Raw genomic sequence first — 19,698 nt, forward strand, 5'->3', positions numbered from 1 at the left:
TTAAACATCTGTTGTCTGGACGGTTACGCAGACACCGTGATAAACACGTCTGGTGAGGCTGTAGGAGGGCGTTGTGGGACAGCAGCGAGTATGCGACTGGAATATGTGTGTTACTTGAAGTCATTAGCTACGCCCCAATTGATGGGCTGCGCCATTCCAAGGACCCAGCCTATGTAGCCAAAAGACAAGTCAACCCCAATTGAATGTCTTCTTTTTGGGGGACTTCCTAGATGAGTCACATGATCCCACCCTAAATACTATTCCCAGGTGCCTTAATATGTAATGCGATGATCAAAATAATCCAAAGAACTGGAATAATATCACATTTTCACTAGTGGGCCTGGCCTCATCCACCCCTTTATAGACTACTTTGCCAATAGTGAACCCAGCCTTCGTTAGATTGACTTAGAAACACAGAATGCCTTACTCACAGAATCACTCATTTTAAGAATTAAGCAGACACTCCTGACACAAGCATTTGTATAAAAAAACATCTTCGCATTGCTCATTACTAGTCGCGGTAGCGCTTAGCTGACTGTGAGCGTGAATAGTTGCTCCTATATATGTCCTGTGATTGACTGGAGCACCTGCCTCTGGCTGGAATAGGCTCTAGCTCAACCGTGACCCTCACGTGGACATGAAGTGCTATGGAATATGGATGGATGGATGTTCCCAGAAGATCTGAGGTCAAACACAATCCGATCGCTAAACCAAAATAAAAGCTGATCATACTTGAGTTATTCCTTCAAGTCAAGGTTTACTAAACCTTGTTAATTGTAAATTTTCTATGTTTAGATCTACAGCCTAAGTGTGATGAAAATGGTGTCTTCTGAAGCTAAACAATACTCCCTGACCAGCGGGACATGTACCATATGAAGATGTGTGTTTGCTTTTTAGATTAAAAGGTCTGATGCACTCGGATGCAAATTTCACCCTTGAGGGGCTTCATCACAGTGGGGGTTTGGCTTAAAAGCAGGAACAACTTGCAGAGCTCGATGATTCATATACACATGCACCCACACACGCAACACACAAACTGAAGGCCACTTGAATTTACTGACTCTCACTAAATAGTTAAAGGCTGATGAAAATAACATCAACTTTTTAAAGGTAACAGCACTTAAAATCTGCAAACATCACAGTGTCATCTCAGTTCAAGTACACACTTCCGTTCGTGATGCCGCACGCATTTTGTTGGCCTGTTTTTTCACTTACAGTGGAAGCTTGGTCTTCATGATTAATTGGTTCCGAAAAAGCAGCACAGTATTATCTAAATAGCACTTTATAAAACACAGTGATTGACAGATACATGAACATACAAAACTGAGAATAAAGTAGTCATGTTGAAAAAGTAGTAGTGTAATGGAATGAGGAACAAATAGCTAAGAAATGTAGCTAGGGGCGAGGCCATGGAGTGTTTAAAAAGCAATCAAAAGGATCTTGTAGTTTATGGAAAGCATTTTAGAGACAACTGACTGAGGCTGGTGTACTAGAGAGAGAGTTAAAGTAGTCCAACCAGGAGAAGGTAAATGTGTGGATTCTTAAATGTGAAGAACTCAAGACTGGACCAGTTTAATGACATGATGGTCAAACATCATATACGGGGCGACGATGATGCCAAGATTCTTAGCATGGATTTATTGTTCTGGTAAAGTGGGCCAATAACCTGAGTAGCAACAATGACAAAGATTTCAATACCAATCAAAATAACTTTGTTTTTGTGAGGGCAAATGACTGTTTATGAACTAAACACTCTTGGAGGGAGATCATCTGGTGTTTGGGTTTGACCGGGAAACAGATCAGTGTATCTTTCGCATTACAGTGCTATGACATTTCATGAAAGCGGTTGAACAACTGACCCAGTGGAAGCATGAAAACAGAACTGGTCCAAGGATGCAACCCTGAGGGAAAAATAGGACGTACGAAAACCGAGGGTCCATTATACAGTGAAACCTCATTTTCATGAATGACCCAGTTTATAAAAAATAAGACACAATTTTCTTCTATCGCTCGGAGTGCAGCGGTTTCAGATTTTGGTGTACGATTATAGTCTGGGGGAAAAACAAACAAACAAACAAACACAATTTTACGGTTATTGTTGTAGACATAAAAAAAAATAATACATCAGCATTCTTTGAAAATGTATAATTTTAACAACAATAAATAACTTATTTTTTATTTTATTTTTTTTTAAAGTTGCTGCCTTTAAAAAAAAATTCAGCAGATTAGACAGACTCTTAAAATAGGGCATGGACACTATGTGTAATAAGTAGACGTATGTACCTCAACACAACTCAACTCAACTTTATTGATAAAGCGCTTTAAGAACAGGCGTTGCTGTATACAAAGTGCTGTACCCTCTTTTTCATCTAAAAAAAAATAATTTTCTTTCATCTTTAAATTTATTTTCATTTCAATCATACTTACAGGTGAAATACAGGTGATTTGTGAACTGCCATTTACCCCTACACAATCATGTACGCATTTTTCTGCGTGCTCCCACCCGTCGGAAGGGGCACACGGTTGGGGGCACAGGGGTGGGAGTGCGAGTGGTGGAACGAGGCCAGCAGTGGCCGGAAACGGCGCTGATGTGTGGAAACCAGGAAGTCGGAAGTCCGTGGCATCTACCCCATATCACAGCCATCAAAACAAATTTGCCTTTTTAAAAAGGGTACAGGTAAGAAAAAGGCTCTCGGTATTGACCTTCATTTTTAATGTCCTTAGACATCAACTATGATCTCTTTGACAAAGGACAACAATACCTTGAAAACTCCGCAGACGACCAATCTGCCCTTCACTGCCTCTTGTGCCATTTTGTGTCAGATATTATTGAAAAATCAATAGGATCTTGTTTTCTCAAATGATTTCTGATAGAAGGACCTCTATGAACGCAGTGGACCGGAGCCAAGTGCTACACCAATAAAAATATAATCACAATTTAATGATCAAAACTGCAACTGTGGCACTTTTACAAAGCTCATCTTTGGATCATCTTTTCTTATTAGACCATACTGTAGCTCGCTCATTTGCAGGAGGTGGTGGTGAAAGCAAAGTGTTTTGACAACAAATGAATTCAGTCTTATGGACACCTCTGACCCCTTTACTCTTCACTTCATTACACTCACTCTTCCCCCCCATATGTGCAGCTGGTGAGGATGCTGACCCCCCTTTGCTACTTGCACACATGAAGACACACTGCTTGCTTGTCTTGCCACTACTGCAGCCTGGCAGGAGATCTAATGGGGCCAGACTAAGCTGCAGTCTTGTAACATATGGCTCAGGGCCATGACGGCACAGAAGTTTTGTGGCTTTGAACAATTGATGGGAGGCAAAATGTTCATGAATACTTTGACGCTCACTAATTAATTAGTTTCTGAGCAAGTCTATGAATTAAAAACAAATGAGCCTTGATAATACGTCCTTAAAACGCTACTGCAGCCATTTCCCGTTTCATATATAAGCGGTACTGTTCGGTACTATTCGTTACGGTATGCATTTTATTGTATTATACATGTATCATTAAGAACTCTTGTATTTCCATTTACTGTGAATGAGCTGGTCCGACATGAAGCCATCCATCCTGGAAATCCACAGTAAGCCAGAATATGGGTACAGGACAGAAACAAGCAAACAAGTAATAATAAGCGCTCTATGTGTCACTGCACTCCACTGACCTCGGGTACAGTACGATTCATTACACGTCATGTGCTTTGGCAGCACAGTGACACCTGAAAGGAATATTTTCCCCATTATATGCCTCTCAACATGAGACACATTCACACACAACATTCTAATTATTTAGGTTTCATCTCGAGTAGGATCACTAGCTGAAATGATTCCAGAATACGAATTGTTGTTAGAGAAATGTAACAAAAGAGGGATAAAGCACTGAGTAAAATCCTGCCCAGGAGTCATTGCCACTTGGCAGTGCTCTTGTTTACATAGCTGACTTTCATGCAGCTGGCGTAGGATCAATTCTCTCGTAGTGCCCAACAAACTGATTAATAAGGACTTTGTGAGCAGTCTATGCGTGAGGAAATAGGTGCACATAGCAAGTTCTGCTGCACAGAGTAAAACTTCACTGAGAATCAAAAGTAGGGAGTAAGTAAAACAAGAGCCTCATAACATATCACAAACTATCGGCCCACTCTCATCGTTTAGCTTCAGTCGCTTTTTAGAATTTGATAGAAAACACAGCCCAGCACAAAGCAATTGCTCCTGGACTTCGCAGTCGTTCACAGAATAATGGATAGAAAGCAAAGAGCCTTGCAGACAGATACAGACTACAAACTAAATTGGTTGCTTTCAGACCTGAAGTTGAGCAACAGATGCACAAGGCACACAAGCTCACAAGGATATGTCGTGATTATCGTCAGAATCCCTCTCAAATTTACTGGTTTTGGAGTTACAATGCTGTAAATTGTCAATTTAGAAGTCTTAGGGGGGTTTCTCAACCGCACTGTTTAATCCAGGGGTGCCCAAACCTATTTTGTCCAAGACCTACTTTAGTTAGACAACCTCCCGTGATCTAACTTTGGGGAGGTCTGCTCGGGGATCGAACCCGAGCGCCGAGGTGAGCTAAAATCTGGGTTGCCGAGACTGCTCGACTGGTTGATACGCCCAATAGTGTTTTGGGCAGCTCTGTGCTAATAAAACATGGGCAAGAACAGAGTCAAATGTTAATATTTCAAATAAACTAGTGGTGTTCTGTTGAGAGAGCTTTAATCAGGTTTGATCCTAAACAGCTTTAAGGATGTGAGGTAACTGCAAGTCAAGTCAAGTCAAGTCAAGTTTATTTATTAATCAAGTTTATTTATTAATCACTTAATCACACAAAAGTCTCAAAGGGCTTCACATGCCCACAGTTGACAAATAGCAACGGCATCCCCTGATCAAACCATAAAAGGGCAACTGCAGATAACATATGAAACACATCTTTGGTTTATCATCTATACAGTTAGCATATTAGCTTATCTTGTTTTCGCTGCGCGAAAAAACAAGGAGCAAGAGTGTTGTTTGTCTAAATACTTTAGATGCCAAACCTTGTTTATATTTTTGTGACCAGTAAGACAAAATCTGAGAAGGAAATTGTTTATACAGCTTTTAACTGATTTGGACCAGTGAAGGTGGACTTTAGTCGGAAAGTTCAGAAAGTTCAGGCAGTGCAAATATCATGTAAGTTTCTTACTTCTGTCAACGTGTCTTCAAAGCTAGATACAAAATTTCCAATTGCAGCTGATGCTGCTCCTGCTGACAGCTGTGATTGGTATAATCCTATCTAGAACTCAGGGATGCACTCAATCAAGACTGCCGGAAGAGCTGACTCAATGTGATGTTTGAGTCGAGAACATTTGATGTCAGTTTCCAGCAGGTTTTGCCCTCATAATGAGCAACCGCTATCCTCGGGTTAGCAACTCACCCTGAGTTTGATTTTTTTGCACATCGGCACAACCCTTGCAACCTCATACGCCAGATGGTTTGTTTGGAAAAAGTGTTTGCTTCACAAATCCATTGGGAGAGAGTTGATACAAACTGATATTACAGACAGGCAAATAAAGGAAAAAAAAAAACCTAGAATATAATTTTGAAAAATGCTCTGTTTGTCATATTATAATGAGCCAATCAAACAAAACAAACATTTCCATTTCCTTTCTCGGCTGAAACCATAAATACTTTGGAAGCACACAACACTGTTCTGAGCTCCAAGCGTCGAGATAACATGTTGTGTTTTCCAGCACTGACCAGGAATTGGCAAGCTGGTTTGCATTTCGAGGCGTGCTTCGCATCATGTCCTCATTATAAATCAGCAGCTCTCCCTCAGTGGGCAATCTTGGATGAAACACGTTTTGCTTGATTAATCAAGATAACTTTGCGCGGAGCAATCTGATGTACTTTAAAAGCATACAGAATCGTTGGAAATACCCTTAAGTTAGCATTAACCCGGTCACCTTCCTTCCATACGTCGAACAACCTGACCTGAAAGCTTGATGATGGATTTGAATTTTTTATTTTTTTTCCTTTTGCCATTGACCAACTGTCCTTCCTCACAGGTAAGGGCACAATTCTTATTTCTATGAAGCCATCATTATGGCAAAAATTGAGTCACAAAATCACATCACTGGGTTGATATAGTAGTAGTGCGCACATACACAAGCTAGTATTATGTATGGTAAAGAGCTAATAAGGTCAGTGTAGAGCCTGTTTTTTTTTTTTATTTATTGTTTGGCAGCAATCAATAATTTTTTAATGTTTATTAAAAACATCTGCTGGAGTAAATGTAACACATTAACAAGTCTCTTTTTCTCTTACAGTACTACAGGAGGTGATATGATAGGAGGTAGAATGATCATGTGGACTTATGATTTAGTCTTAGCAAAGGGCTAAATTATGGTCCAGAATGATTTTACACTATACACACTTCACATTTAGTAACCTTGTGGCCAAACTAAGATTCCCTATATATATATATATATATATATATATATATATATATATATATAGTTTTTTTTTTCCCAGCTGTCAGAGCGTTTCAGCAAATCAATTTAACTGGTAATATTGATCATTTCATTGTTAAAACGCTTAAGAGTTAAATAAATAAATAAAATTGATTTAAACATAGGGCGGCACGGTAGTCGAGTGGTTAGCACGTCCGCTTCCCAGTTCTGAGGTCTCCGGTTCGAGTCCAGGCTCGGACCTTCCTGGGTGGAGTTTGCATGTTCTCCCCATGCCCACGTGGGTCTTCTCCGGGTACTCCGATCTCCTCCCACATTCCAAAGACATGCATGGCAGGTTAATTGGGCGCTCTGAATTGTCCCTAGGGTGTGCGTGTGAGTGTGGATGGTTGTTCGTCTCTGTGTGCCCTGCGATTGGTTGGCAACCAGTCCAGGGTGTCCCCTGCCTACTGCCCAGAGCCAGCTGAGATAGGCGCCAGCAGCCCCCGCGACCCTTGTGAGGAATAAGCGGTCAAGAAAATGGATGGATGGATGGATGATTGAAACATATTTAAACTTGTGGAATAGTATGTACTTTGATGAAGTCTGAGTGAAAAACTTGAGTTTCACAAAGTCGTTCCCGTCTCAATCCATCCATTTTCAACATTTGTCTTCATTAGGGTTGCGGGTGAGGCGGGGTGAACCCTGAACTGGTTGTCAGTCAATTGCAGGGTGCAGACCAATCACACCATTGGATTTGCAGCATCCAGTGTTACTTTTACTTAAAAAAAGAAAAAAAATAACAGGCTTATTTCTGGCTTCTTGAGCTCAAGAAGCAAAAACTTTGACATCCCGCTCTCAGACATCTCCAACTTTTCTTGTTTCTGCTGTCTCTGCTACCATCATTAATCAGCGGTGGAAGAGCGATGCCAACGAGTAAGGTCAGAGTCAAGTTCACTTATTCAGACTAAAGGGGAACTTAAAAAAAAAAAAAAAGCAAATTCAGAGAAAATGAAAGTTAATGGTATAGCTGTCATTTGTGAGCTCGCCCACATGAAAATTCAGTCTATCACCTCATTTCATCTGGATGAGCGGATTCATAATGTAGCTTTTTTCTTCATTTGCACAAAGGCTCCTGACAGAACAATGTAAGTTTTTTTTAACAAAAGAAAACACTTCCTCTTTGCCACTTACATTATTTTTCAAACCGCTGTGACAGAGCTCATGGAATACGTCTCTGTGCTTGAGAAAAGTAAATATGCTCAAAATTCAGCAGGAGTATAACGGATTCCAATCGAAGAAGATAATGTCGAGCGAGCCTTTGACAGAGAGACAAGAGAACATTCCGAGTTCCAAACATTTAAAGAGCATGTTGCGCTTTCCAGATTGGACCACAAATGAGCAGGCAGGTTTCCATTTAGGGAAGCTCAGCATCATGTCCTCGCTCCTCCAAACGAGCACATCTCTCAAGGGTAATCTTGGATGAAGCAAGTTTGGCTTGATCAATCAAGATAAAAGCTCAGAACAGAACCACAAAGTAAATTTGTCTCAAGACAAATATAATCTGGTTCTAAAAATACATTCATAGATACTGTAATTATAGACACTAGAACAACATTTGTTCAGTCCTATTTTTTGTGTGTTTGTTTTCATGTTTTTCCATTTAAATTGTTTTAATAACTATTACCATACTGTACATCCTCAAATGGTGGCCTCTGCTCTACAGAGCAGAAAAAAAAAATCATAGAGCCAAAAATTGAAGATTGTATTCCATTAAAGCTACTCTTTCTCCCTCACCTGGTGATCTGAAGGTCCACGCCTCATCATCATCGAAGTGCGTATCGCCGGCGGTGAACCTCTCCCCAGGGAAAAAGGCGTGCGCCACGGCGCCCCCTGGCCCGTCAAAGGGATATCCGTCATCGTGGTCGGCCTTAGTAAAGTCGATCTGAATGTCGGCGTCGTTTCCTGCCACCTCGTGAAAGTTAAGCGGTGCGATGTCACTCCAAACCTTCAGGGCGTAATGCATGAGGGCTCGAACCGTGTCCCTGCCCAGTAAGGCCGAGTCCTTTGGGAACGTCCTCACTCTGAGATGAGAGAAGGGAAGAAAGATATATGAAAAGGGAGATTTTATGCAAAAACATTAAAAAAAAATGTCTGGCCACTCATCCAGTGGAAAATTGGCCAACCAAGTAGGTCTATATTCTGCCCATTTCTGAAACTGTATCTGTGAGTGAGCATATTGGGATATCAAATGATGATTTTCTCCTCCTAGATTAGCCATTGTAACGAGGAAGCAGTAGCCAAAATGTAAGCAGTTGGAGCTGCAGTGTTAGCACAAATCAAGCTTAGCTAACAGCGTTACCAGCATTAGCTTCTGATAACCAGCGCATATTCAAATGTCGATGTGGGGTCATGGGAGTTGTGTTTGCTGAATGCACCACATCTGCAAATTAATTAGAGTGCAATTCTGTGGCTTGTGATAAAGTGCTGCCTTCACAAGTGAAAACACAATCAAATCCACACGAGTGCTCGCTATATGATGAGTAATATGGTTTCTACATTCCTCGTTTAGTCCCTTCAGCTTTGCCCCGACTGTCATAAAGCATTGCAAAGCTGACTTGAAAGTAGGCGGCTATATTGATATATGTAAGATGTTCAAATTGACCACAGACGTGTTGACCACCATTTTACCTGCTCCACCAAACATGAGCCAAAATAAAAAAGTGCACTTCAAATCCTGAAGTCAGAAGCTAACCATCAACAGTTGGCAACTTGGCACACGCATTCACAGCATCTACCATAAATTGAGCTTGAAATGGAGCTCATTAGAGGAAGAGGAGACTACTAATTAGTCTACTTTTACTTCCTGTGGCTGTGCAGTGCCACGGAAACATGAGATGACATCACAAATGATGCTAAGCACCTGACACGCTACACCATGCACCCACAAACTCACTTTATTGACCTACCCCGTGGAGACAAGCACTAATTACCCTCCTAATTGAAATGAAGCATCTCCTCGAGTGCACGCGACAGCAAGGCCATGCCCACTCGTGACGCTCACACTCGCGCATTTCAAACTATTCCGCTGACGGAGACGCGGCCCCATGCCGCGCATTACCAAAGTCAGCACATTCATTTGGCACATGCACACACAAAAGCCACGAGTTGTCATTCAGGCTGAGAATGAGGGTCTTGAAAATGAAAGGCTCCGCGTGGATCTTCCCCCTTGTCACGTCTTGCTTCTGACTCTTTCCTGTTTCCTTGCCCATCACCACTCTAAGTCACCAACTGAGACAGACATGTGATGTAAAGACATTAGGATTTTTTTTTCTTCTAAGTTCTGAGAATGTCACTCGTCATGAGCAGCAGGCAGATCAATGTTACTTTGTACCCTTGAAAAATGCCAGGCAAGTTTTCTGTGTTCATCTGATGTGCACCATGAAGACAAATTCAAAGTTGACACTTGGAAAGAAATGACGGCCTTTTTCTCCAGGGGTACGCGCGCACACGCGCCGATAATCAAGCCGAATTTTAGGTCAAAGTCAGCAAAGATAAGAGTCAGGCCTCATTATCTGTGACATGTCATAAGGATTGTCCTGTGGTGTGGGTTGCGTGAGAGGGATTTTACACGATCTGCACACAAAGCAATCGTAAATGTTAAATGTGTTCAATATCGACCTATTTATCCGAGTTAGGCCGAGCCAGGGGCTCAGTGACGATGACATAAAACGGAATTATGGCCAATTAGGAAGCCACCTGAAGGTTGTGCTTTTGCCAGACACAAATACAGGTTTGTGGATAGTGTTTGTAGAAAAGGGTTTGCCAACAGGGAGACAGTTCTTTATATATTCTGATTTAAGTCCCACCCCCACATGTGCAAGTCTTTGAAAATGGTTGCATCCACAGTGTTTTTGAACACTGTGATTTGAAATCTACTTGGGTGGGTGGACTCTGGGTGGGGGGCCTCAGTCCTACTACATCTCCTATAGCCTCACAATCCACACATTGACAGCGAACTAACGTTACACCCGGTATATCTGGTCACGGCATGTTTTTTTTTTTTTTAAATATATTTTTAAAACATTTTCTTGTAAACTTCTTGGGTGGTATTTGGGTAGCCCGTACTAGTATAGTACTGATCGATGTCATATCGTGCTTTCTCAAAAAAAATTTTCCCCCCATCTAAGAAACTTGCGGCGCTAACTAGCAAACTGCCAGGCTTCCCATTCTGTCTCTGTCGGTCATTGTTATTTTACGTGTTTCTCGGACAGGTTGCGACGATGAAGACAAATTTCTTGCGTGATTTCACATACTTGGCCAATAAATTGGATTCTGATTCTGATGCTACGTGGCACCATGCTGCCTCTTACAGGTCATTATTGGTACTGAGGTGAAGATGTTAAAAATTAGTAGAATCGAATGATCGAATGGTCACATTTTGAGGAAAACAAGACTGTGTGGCCAGAGGTTTTTCTATTTTAAAGTATATCAGCTTTTGGATTCTACAAATTAGCCTTGGCAACACAAAGGTTGATTCATTTTTACAAACAAGTTTTAGACATTGGCAATATACATTTCTAATGGTAGATCCATTTTATTGGTGAGATTAGGGAGCAAAAATTAAGCAATTTTTTCCTATTAAAATGAACGTATTTAGATATAATCACTTTCATCCCAGCTTGTATTTTATTGGCTTAGTTAAAAAGAAATCTAGAAATAAATGAACCCTTTATTGTGTCTTTGTGTGACGATTACGCTTCGGCAGAGAAAGCACAGCTGTGCGTTCCACGTGATTGCTGTGACTGTTAGCGAACTGAAGCAATATTTGTTTAATAATCATGTTTGGAGACTGATTTGTTCGTGAGCAGGGTTGTTTGTGAAACGGGGTTCCACTACAGATGGAAAATAAAAGTGGGCTCATCCAAGAAAAAAAAAGAGAAAGTCCTTTTATTTATGAAATATGCAAGAAACGGAGGACACTCTTTCACTGGGCACTCTGGAGGACCAATAATCGCACAGCTTTCATTAAAAACGGGAAATTGTATTACTTTGAATGAATTTGCACTTCATTGCATCAGGATGGGTTGAATATTATTCTACTTTCATGCATCTCCTCTCATACGATCAACATTTTTCCGTGACCTTGCTACACCTGCTTCACAATGTGGCAGTAATGTGATAGTAGCAGAGCTCAGGAATGCTGATTTGTTTAGCAATATGCAATTTAGTGACTAAAGCCGAGGTTGATATTGTTGTTTCCAATTATGCACGTTGCCAAATGTCTGCTTAGATGAAAATACGGCGTGTCTAGGATGCAATGACCTCAAAAATAGAGTAAATCTTCTCATTGTTTGGAAAAAAAACAACAACACAGTCCAAGATAATGACCACATTAATACTCCATTTAAATATTGCACGGGTTCCAAAGGGAAGCAAGTGACGTTTGCACGCTTTGGTGTACCCGGTCATTACCGCAAGCAGTTTCACGTTATTATCTCAAATAGTCACAGGGTTACATAGACGACATACCAGCGGCCTCTTTGGATACAGCTGTGGCGTTTCTTGACAGTCGCCAACAGCTGTGAGCTATGGCTATAATTAGCATGATGACGGACCCCTGCTGCTGACTTATGACTGTGGTTACCCTTCTCTCATTAGCAACTATTTTTGACTTTCAATCAAGCTTTGAGTCGTTTCAAACTGTACTTGCTTTAGCGACTTTAACCGTTATTAACGAGGTAAACAGTGATATCACCGCGGACCTACAGTACAGCTGCGTATTCTCATATTATTGACTGAATGTTCTATAAACACCACTCATTTGCTTCATTAGGAAGATCAACGTGCGACTTTAAGAGACGGACGAGCACGTGCAGTCAGATGTGGGCTCGGAATGGTGGTCCAGGTGTGAGCGGGGGTGTGTGCCAGTGCCCCGCATGTTCCAGATGCCTGTCGGCGCCAACCCATTTGATTCAAATGAATGGGCCTCCATTAAGCTCTGTGGATGGGTGATAATTGAATTGAATTTGGGATGTTATAAATCTGCGACATGCAGGGGAGGGTTTAACAGATGCAAAACGAGGGGAAAAAAACCTGCTTTTTTTGTTTCCTTTCTGTCTGTCTTCACACTCTCATTGGGCTCACTACATAACAGCCTCGGATACTAAGCAACCAACCTTTAGGGAAATTTTTTTTCAACACAATTTGACCAGGAAAGTCGGCTAATGTAGAACTGAAGTAAATTGGCAACAAGTCAAGCACAGTGTTTACTCCGGAATAGCATTTGGCTTCATTTCCTTGTTTGACTATGGAGAAAACTAAAATGTTTATAAAATGGGAGAATCTCTCAATGCTCTGAACTCAGATATAGCTCAGCTTTGCATAGTTGATGTCATACGTTTGAGTATTCACTCCATAGTGCCTCTGCTGGATGAAACTAAGTAATGCACTCAATTTTTCATGAAATGCTCAGGCAGTAGTGGGGTTTCCAATCCATCCACCCATTTATATTCGAATTTTCAAGGAATGTGAAAATAAAACTGAATGGAAAAGCTAAAAATTAAAAAAAAAAAAACAAAAGAAAAAAAAAAAAAAGGCCCAAAATTCTCAAAAATGTTTTTACGCTTGGAGGGGTTGGATTTTGAAGCGTATCGAAAAAGCAAAATGCAAATTTTGGCTATGGGAACAGCAAACACCGACATGGCCAGATACACGTCTCACGTTTTGACCAGATATTACGTCAAAAATCCGTTTGTAGTCACAAAGCAATGACGGAAGATAAAGTAAGGTATGTTTGGGGGGGTCGACGGAGGAGAAATCTTTTTGGAATTAATTAAAGAAGCGAATATGAATGCTATTTCAAATGGAAACCAGCAAAGAAACGCTACGTTTTTTTTGAAAATTACAAAAGCATACTCTTACGACGTCATCGCACAGGTGCACTCGCTTCCTATTCGTCTTTTTCTTCTTTTAAATTACATCTCTATGGTGTATATACTGTATACCGCCACCTAGAGCGGCAGAGTCCCCTTTCAATATTCACAAAAGAAGAACAGATGGAAGCAAGAATAAGTTGCATGCCCGTTTTGCGCATTTTCAGTAAATTCACTTAAAAAAAAAATCAAAAGAAGAACAGATGGAAACACGAATAAGTTGCATGTCCATTTTGCGCATTTTCAGTAAAGTCACTTAAAAAAAAAATCTAAATATTTGGATGGAAACCTAAAACTAGTGGCTCTTCTGTAAGGAATAGACTTGAAGAAGCAGATCAGGACACAAAAAAGGCTCATCATGCTTAAGACTAAAAGAATAACTATGTGTCAACTATGCATTTTGCGACATATATTTACAACAACAAACATTCAAAACAATTACTTCATTGAGAACAGAAAACTCATTGGAAACTCAATACCAGTAGTAGTTCAACTATGTGTTTCTCAAAGATTCCCACTAATTTGGGTACAACACAACATCTGGAACAGCTGCGGCAAAAACAAAACATTTTGTCCTTAATGCTTACTGTAGGGATGACCTACGAAGATAAATGCAGTACACTTTTTAACATAATGTTTTTACATAAATCTGTTTATCCAAATACAAGCCATAGAGACATCCATCAACTTTTTTTGAAAATAATCCTTCAAAAATATTTTAGGCTTGGAAGGCAGTTGTAAAGAAGAGGCAATTGTGAAACATGTGTTTGGATGTGCACATGGAGCAGAGGGCCATTTTTACTAACCGCCGCAAAAGCAGAGGCCATACCTCGGGCTGCTGAACAGTCTGAAGTGTTTATCGTTTCTTACCTCCAGGATAAATGTCTCTTCTTCCATTTGTTGGGAGGGCTCAGACTTCGTTTTCTGCGGCCCACCGTCGCTTCACTTTCAGACACATCTGGCAGAGAACATCTGGGTGTTTTCATTAGCCCCAATGTAGCTTGATCTGTAAAGAAAAGTTGATTGTGTGAGAGATTTTATGATAATTGAGGTTCATTTTTACAGATTGTTTTTTGGGATATGAAGGGCAAAAACTCTGCCACTTACCAAAGACTCCAGTCTCCTTGAGTCCTCCAAACTTCTGCATGGCTTTAATCGCTTTGGTCAAGGCCTCCTTGGTTTGAAGTTGGCCGGTTACAGGGTCAGGAGGTGGGAGGTAACCAAACTTGCTCAGCCAGTCCTGAAGGCGAAACGATGAGACTCAGTCACGGATCTGACAATCTCCAGATATAGTGCAACACATGACCTGAGCACATTATGGCATCGTTTAAAAAAATAAAATAAAATCCGCCCAGCTATTTATGATCCTTTTTATGTACAGTATATGTACCCTAAAGTCAACAGGCTCCAATCATAAGGTCAGCAAGTTTCCAATGATTTGCTTTTAAACTTTCCCCTAGCTCGGCACATTAATACCATCTATAGAACTATAGAAAAGAAAATGTCACTGGCTACCATCTACTCACACGTACTGGTACAGTTCATAACTTGTGCACAATTCCACAAAAAGTACACATTCAAATGTCTGGATCTGAAATAAAAATTAACTAAAGAACATGTAATCTCTTACAGGGCCATTGTGAGACGGGAAGTGAAAAAGCTAAATTACTTATATATGCTTGACAGAGACATCCTAAGACACAATAAATATCCTGTAATTTATAAGGTCTCAATTATTGCTTAAGCTTGAAGCCCAGAAGAACAACAGAATTGTTGTGAGGATGTCACACACCTGACGGGAGAATGGCCCACCTAGTGGGAGTTAGTGTATCATCCTTGATAATAGTATGAGGGATTTAAACTTATTTCAATGAATCCGTACTTCCGTCAGCCGTTTTACGACTAGGAACAAGAAAATTAAAGAATAGAAAATTGCTGTTCATTTCATGAAAAAGGGAAAATTATATATTGGCATATATAGGTCTTTCGTTTAAATTATCGATCATTGTTTTTTTGGGAGAAATTTTATGAATGAATGAAAAATAGTAGTGGTAACTACTAATTGGAAAAGTGGTATCAAAAACTTCTAATTTAAACAGAGCAAGCTGCCAAAATACTGTAGACAGGACCAGTTACTATATATAAATAAAAATGACCACTCAAGCACACTCATAAATATCCCTTTCTCCCCCCACCTTAGACGCTTTTAAGCACTTCACTTTGTTGCGGCTCTTGGCTCATCTCATCAGGGGTCGACACGGCGAGTTACACAATGACATCTAAAAATGGCTGGCCTTGAGAGAGGAATAATTCTTCTGCTCAAAAGATGACATTCTACGAGAAGACGTCTTGACACCGTTGCAGACGCTCACCTTAAACAAACCGAGATTAAAAAGCGATGGATCGCAAACGGGAACGTCACAGTTGAGTTCAAGTGTAATCAGTCACAAACGCACATCCTCTCCCTGGTAATGCAAGCTGACAAGCTAGTAATTGATCATCAATTTGCCTCCAAATAAAAGGGAAAGTTACTTGAAATGACACTTCTCACAAAGCTAATCCAATGGTGCCTTGACTTACGAGTTCTATTTGTTCCGTGATCACATTTGTAAAAAATAAATACGTGTAGCCCGCTTTGAAATGAATGAAAGTGCTATTAATCTTTCACACAGTTCAACCAAGCAAGTCCCAAATCCCAAACTCTGTTGCATCGTGGTGACTCATGACTATTAATATTAAATTTATTCATGTACGGTATATGTGGTAAAGTGGCAAACAACAAAAAAAACGCACATTTTGTTGTATTTTTTATAAAGAGAGAGAGGGAGAGATAAGATGATTTTTGAAAGTTTGTCTCACAGCAGTTATTAGTCCTAATACTCCTGGGTTGTTGACCTCTTTTTGACCCCATCACTTCTGCTGGACTGGCCTGTCTCCTGGTATCTCGGCCACATTTTACACACAGCACTGGGAGGCACAGCAAAAATAACTTCGGATACCACTAGTGGCAAGGACATCGGAAATATTCACTCATGTTCATTATTCATTCATCATGATTAATAATACAAACAGTTGACAAGCATTTGTGTTTGTTTTGTTTCAGCTGATGAGCATTTAAATCAATCCTGACACTTTCCTCACGTTTTTTGCACAACAGCAGGTAAATTGTTCCAAATTGGCTTCTGCTTCCTAACTGAACAAAAGTAAGATTGACTTGGATGATGATTATGTGTTCCCTTTATTTTGTTTTTTTGGGCAGCGTGGTATTCGTCCTTGGGCTATGTACTCAAAATCTGGCGCAAACCTGTTGAGAAATGCTGCGAACATCAAACAGAAATTCAGGGGAAACTCTAACCTCCTCTGTAACTCCAGCGGTGGTGGCAAAATTGAAGTTGCGTTTTCTTGTCCATGGAGAGATTGCATCATTGTACGTGCGTCAAACAATAATATTTCAATGTCACCCAGTGACTACAGTTGTGCATGCTTATCTTTCAGGTCAGCGTATTGAGATTGTGAAGGAATGAAATTGTGTACTTCACAATATAAGGCAGGCAAATTTGAGCCACTTCCAATTTGTATACAGATCAGGCAAGGGTGATATAACACACACCGTAATAAAAATGTTTTCGTGCACTTGGAGGGTGCAAACACTTTTCAGCCACTAATCTTCATTGATTTCTCCTCAGAGTTTAATTGTATTAAGCCTCACAATTTTGGAGGAAAGCTAGCAAGCATCCACAAGATTGATCCTGGCCCCTCATCTGTTGCTGATTGGTGAATTCCTTCAATGGAAGGTCACACGTATGAAGGTGAGTTGAGTTTTATTTCATGTTATACTTTCCTAGGGCCGGATTGCTTCAGGGTGAGGAATCTCGTAATTTTGCTTTTGTGTTGCATGCAAACGTTTGCCAGTTATTTCAGATGGCATACTGTCACATTTGCAAATAAGCCCTTTGCGTGTCCAACAGCAATAATGACTAATACAGCATCACATCAGTGTTCACCAAGTCAGGTTAATGATAGTTAGCGTCGACATCTTGCTATCAGAACACGAGCTGCAAATTATGCCAATCCACAATCATTTGCTGCGGTCAGCAAAGTCATACTACATAGTACGGCTTAACGATTTCGAAAAATCTATCGACTCCAATTACATTTGTGTTTTTCTCATTATTGTGATTTCATATGCAATTTTTTTTTCAAGGTCCTCTTCTCGTGTATTTAAAAAAAACAACAACAAAAACAACAAAACATCTTTATTACAATAAGCAAAATCAGTTTTATTATACAGGAATATTTTGCTCTTGTGGTTTAGGCTTACACTAACATAAAGCCAAGGATCCATGAATTAATAGGAACAATAGTTCAATAGGAATGATTAATAGGAACTTTAAATGTTTATGCCAAAGCAATAATAATAATAATTCAATAATAATCTGAAATTTTTAACCAAGCATATTTGGATTTTTATTAAACTTGGTGAACGTGTTGATCGTGATAGTAGAACACAAAATATCAATTTTTAGGTCAATCAGAGAAGAGGCCAGCCAAATTTCAGCCAAGATTGGTGCATATTTTAGGAACTTGACCTTTTGACCTATAATCTGATTTTGAAATTGAGCTGGTGGATCACGTGACCTTAACAAAATTTGTTTGATTTTATTGTTGTTGTTTAGTGGTAGTAAGGAATCAAAATGACCATACTCTCAGACTGTCGATGAATATTCTACTTTCAATGAGTTAAAATCAAAATCTGTTTGGTTATGATACTGCGTTTTTTTTCAAAAATCTAAAAAAAAAAAATAAAAAAAATAAAAAAACTTGTCTCAGCTCTCTGAGCTCCATCCTCACACTACTGCCTGGTGCCTCAGGTCAGCTGACCAGCAGCTCCCAGAGGTAACAAATTCTAAGCAGAAACCAAGAGGGTGTGGCGCTTTTTCTGTTGCGGGCCACAAACTATGCGATGAGGACTTTAGACAAGCCCTGTATGTATTCCTTGTCTATAGTTTTTTATTTCTAATTGCATAATTTTGAAACTGTTTCATTTATATACAACACTTTGTTACAGCTGCAGTTGTTTTTTTTTTTCTTTTTTTAAAGTGCTGTCGAAATAAAATTGAGTTGAGCAGCAAGCACCTGGGTGCACTGCAAACTAACCTGTGAGATTCAGTTCACTGAAAAACACAAGCTCACCGGCGGGTTAATGAGCCCACCAAGCCCAACTTGTTTGCAAATTTCAAGGTCTGCCCATGGTTGTCATGGAAACTAAATTCATGCTCGCCATTGGCCCAGCAGTAAATGGCGAAGCATGTTAATTAATGCACGTGGGAAGTGTTTGTAATTGTGAGAATTTGAGTTATGGACTTTGACAGTGGTACCGTTGCATTCCATCGCCAGTATTTGGTAAAATAAGTCATTGTACTCAAACTTAGCTGCTCCAACGAAAGAGGTTTGATTTCGATGGCAACCAACAACTGAAAATATTTTCATACAAACATAAAAGAGCCCATGAAAATAATAAATGGAATGTTACAGGTGGGAATGTAAAGTGACAGCAGGAACATAATATTTTCACCCCACAACAGAATCATCGACTACAACTCGGGATGGAAATGGAGCAACAAGGCACGTTGGCTGGTAGTCATTTTAAATGATTCCATGGGGTCTTGCATGAATATAAAAAACAATAATTATGTGCCAAAAGTGCATTAAATGATGATGTATTGCTTTTAGTATAGTATAAGTAAGTATAACTTGCAATGCTTTTGGTATGTATATTTGTGCATTATTTTTGCTTCTATCATTAAAACATGCCGTAGTAGTAGTACTACTAATATTAATACTAATAATAAATAAAATATTAAGACAACAAAATCCCCACACAGCCCAAAATGTATTCTCCTTTCCACTATCCTGCACATCCACACCTCATTTAGGCTTAAGCAGCTTCTCAGCAAGCTTTGACATACTCCCATTCTTTGTTACTGTACTTGGATGTGAGGATATTTGCACCTCGGTAATCCTGGACACAGGAACCTGTAATCCTTTAATACAGAAAGTTTGGCATCAGCGAAAAGCTTCAAATCCAAAAGGGAAAAGGGGGGGAAAAATGAGTAATTCACATGCAGAGCGAAATAATGAATCACATTGAGAAGTGCCCATAAATAGTATGTAAATCATGAGGTTATACATCTTACACATCATCTGAGTTGAGTCGTAATACTTATAGTGTGAAGATATTGTAGTTGTAGATACAGTGATGTATATTAAAGTAACAAGTCATTTTATGTAACACATGCTTTTACCTACATGTAGAGCTTTAATCTACCAGG

The 19,698-nt window shown here is 39.8% G+C and overlaps 1 protein-coding gene across 4 annotated transcripts in view; it reads right to left on the minus strand.

The window, feature by feature from the left end:
• Positions 1-19,698, minus strand: part of LOC144002532 (matrix metalloproteinase-17-like) — a 44,698-nt gene that overhangs the window by 13,114 nt on the left and 11,886 nt on the right. For all 4 annotated transcript variants that reach the window (XR_013278762.1, XM_077497843.1, XM_077497842.1 and 1 more), the window contains exons 2-4: positions 14,474-14,606; positions 14,237-14,372; positions 8,229-8,515 (exon numbers count right to left, since the gene is read on the minus strand). Coding sequence is in view for 3 of the 4 variants with exons in the window: in XM_077497843.1 (XP_077353969.1) it covers positions 8,229-8,515; positions 14,237-14,372; positions 14,474-14,606 (556 nt within the window). In the remaining variant the exon portion in view is untranslated. The remainder of the gene's footprint in view (positions 1-8,228; positions 8,516-14,236; positions 14,373-14,473; positions 14,607-19,698) is intronic.

Source organism: Festucalex cinctus, chromosome 15 (genome assembly GCF_051991245.1).
Source record: "Festucalex cinctus isolate MCC-2025b chromosome 15, RoL_Fcin_1.0, whole genome shotgun sequence".
Lineage (NCBI taxonomy): Eukaryota > Metazoa > Chordata > Actinopteri > Syngnathiformes > Syngnathidae > Festucalex > Festucalex cinctus.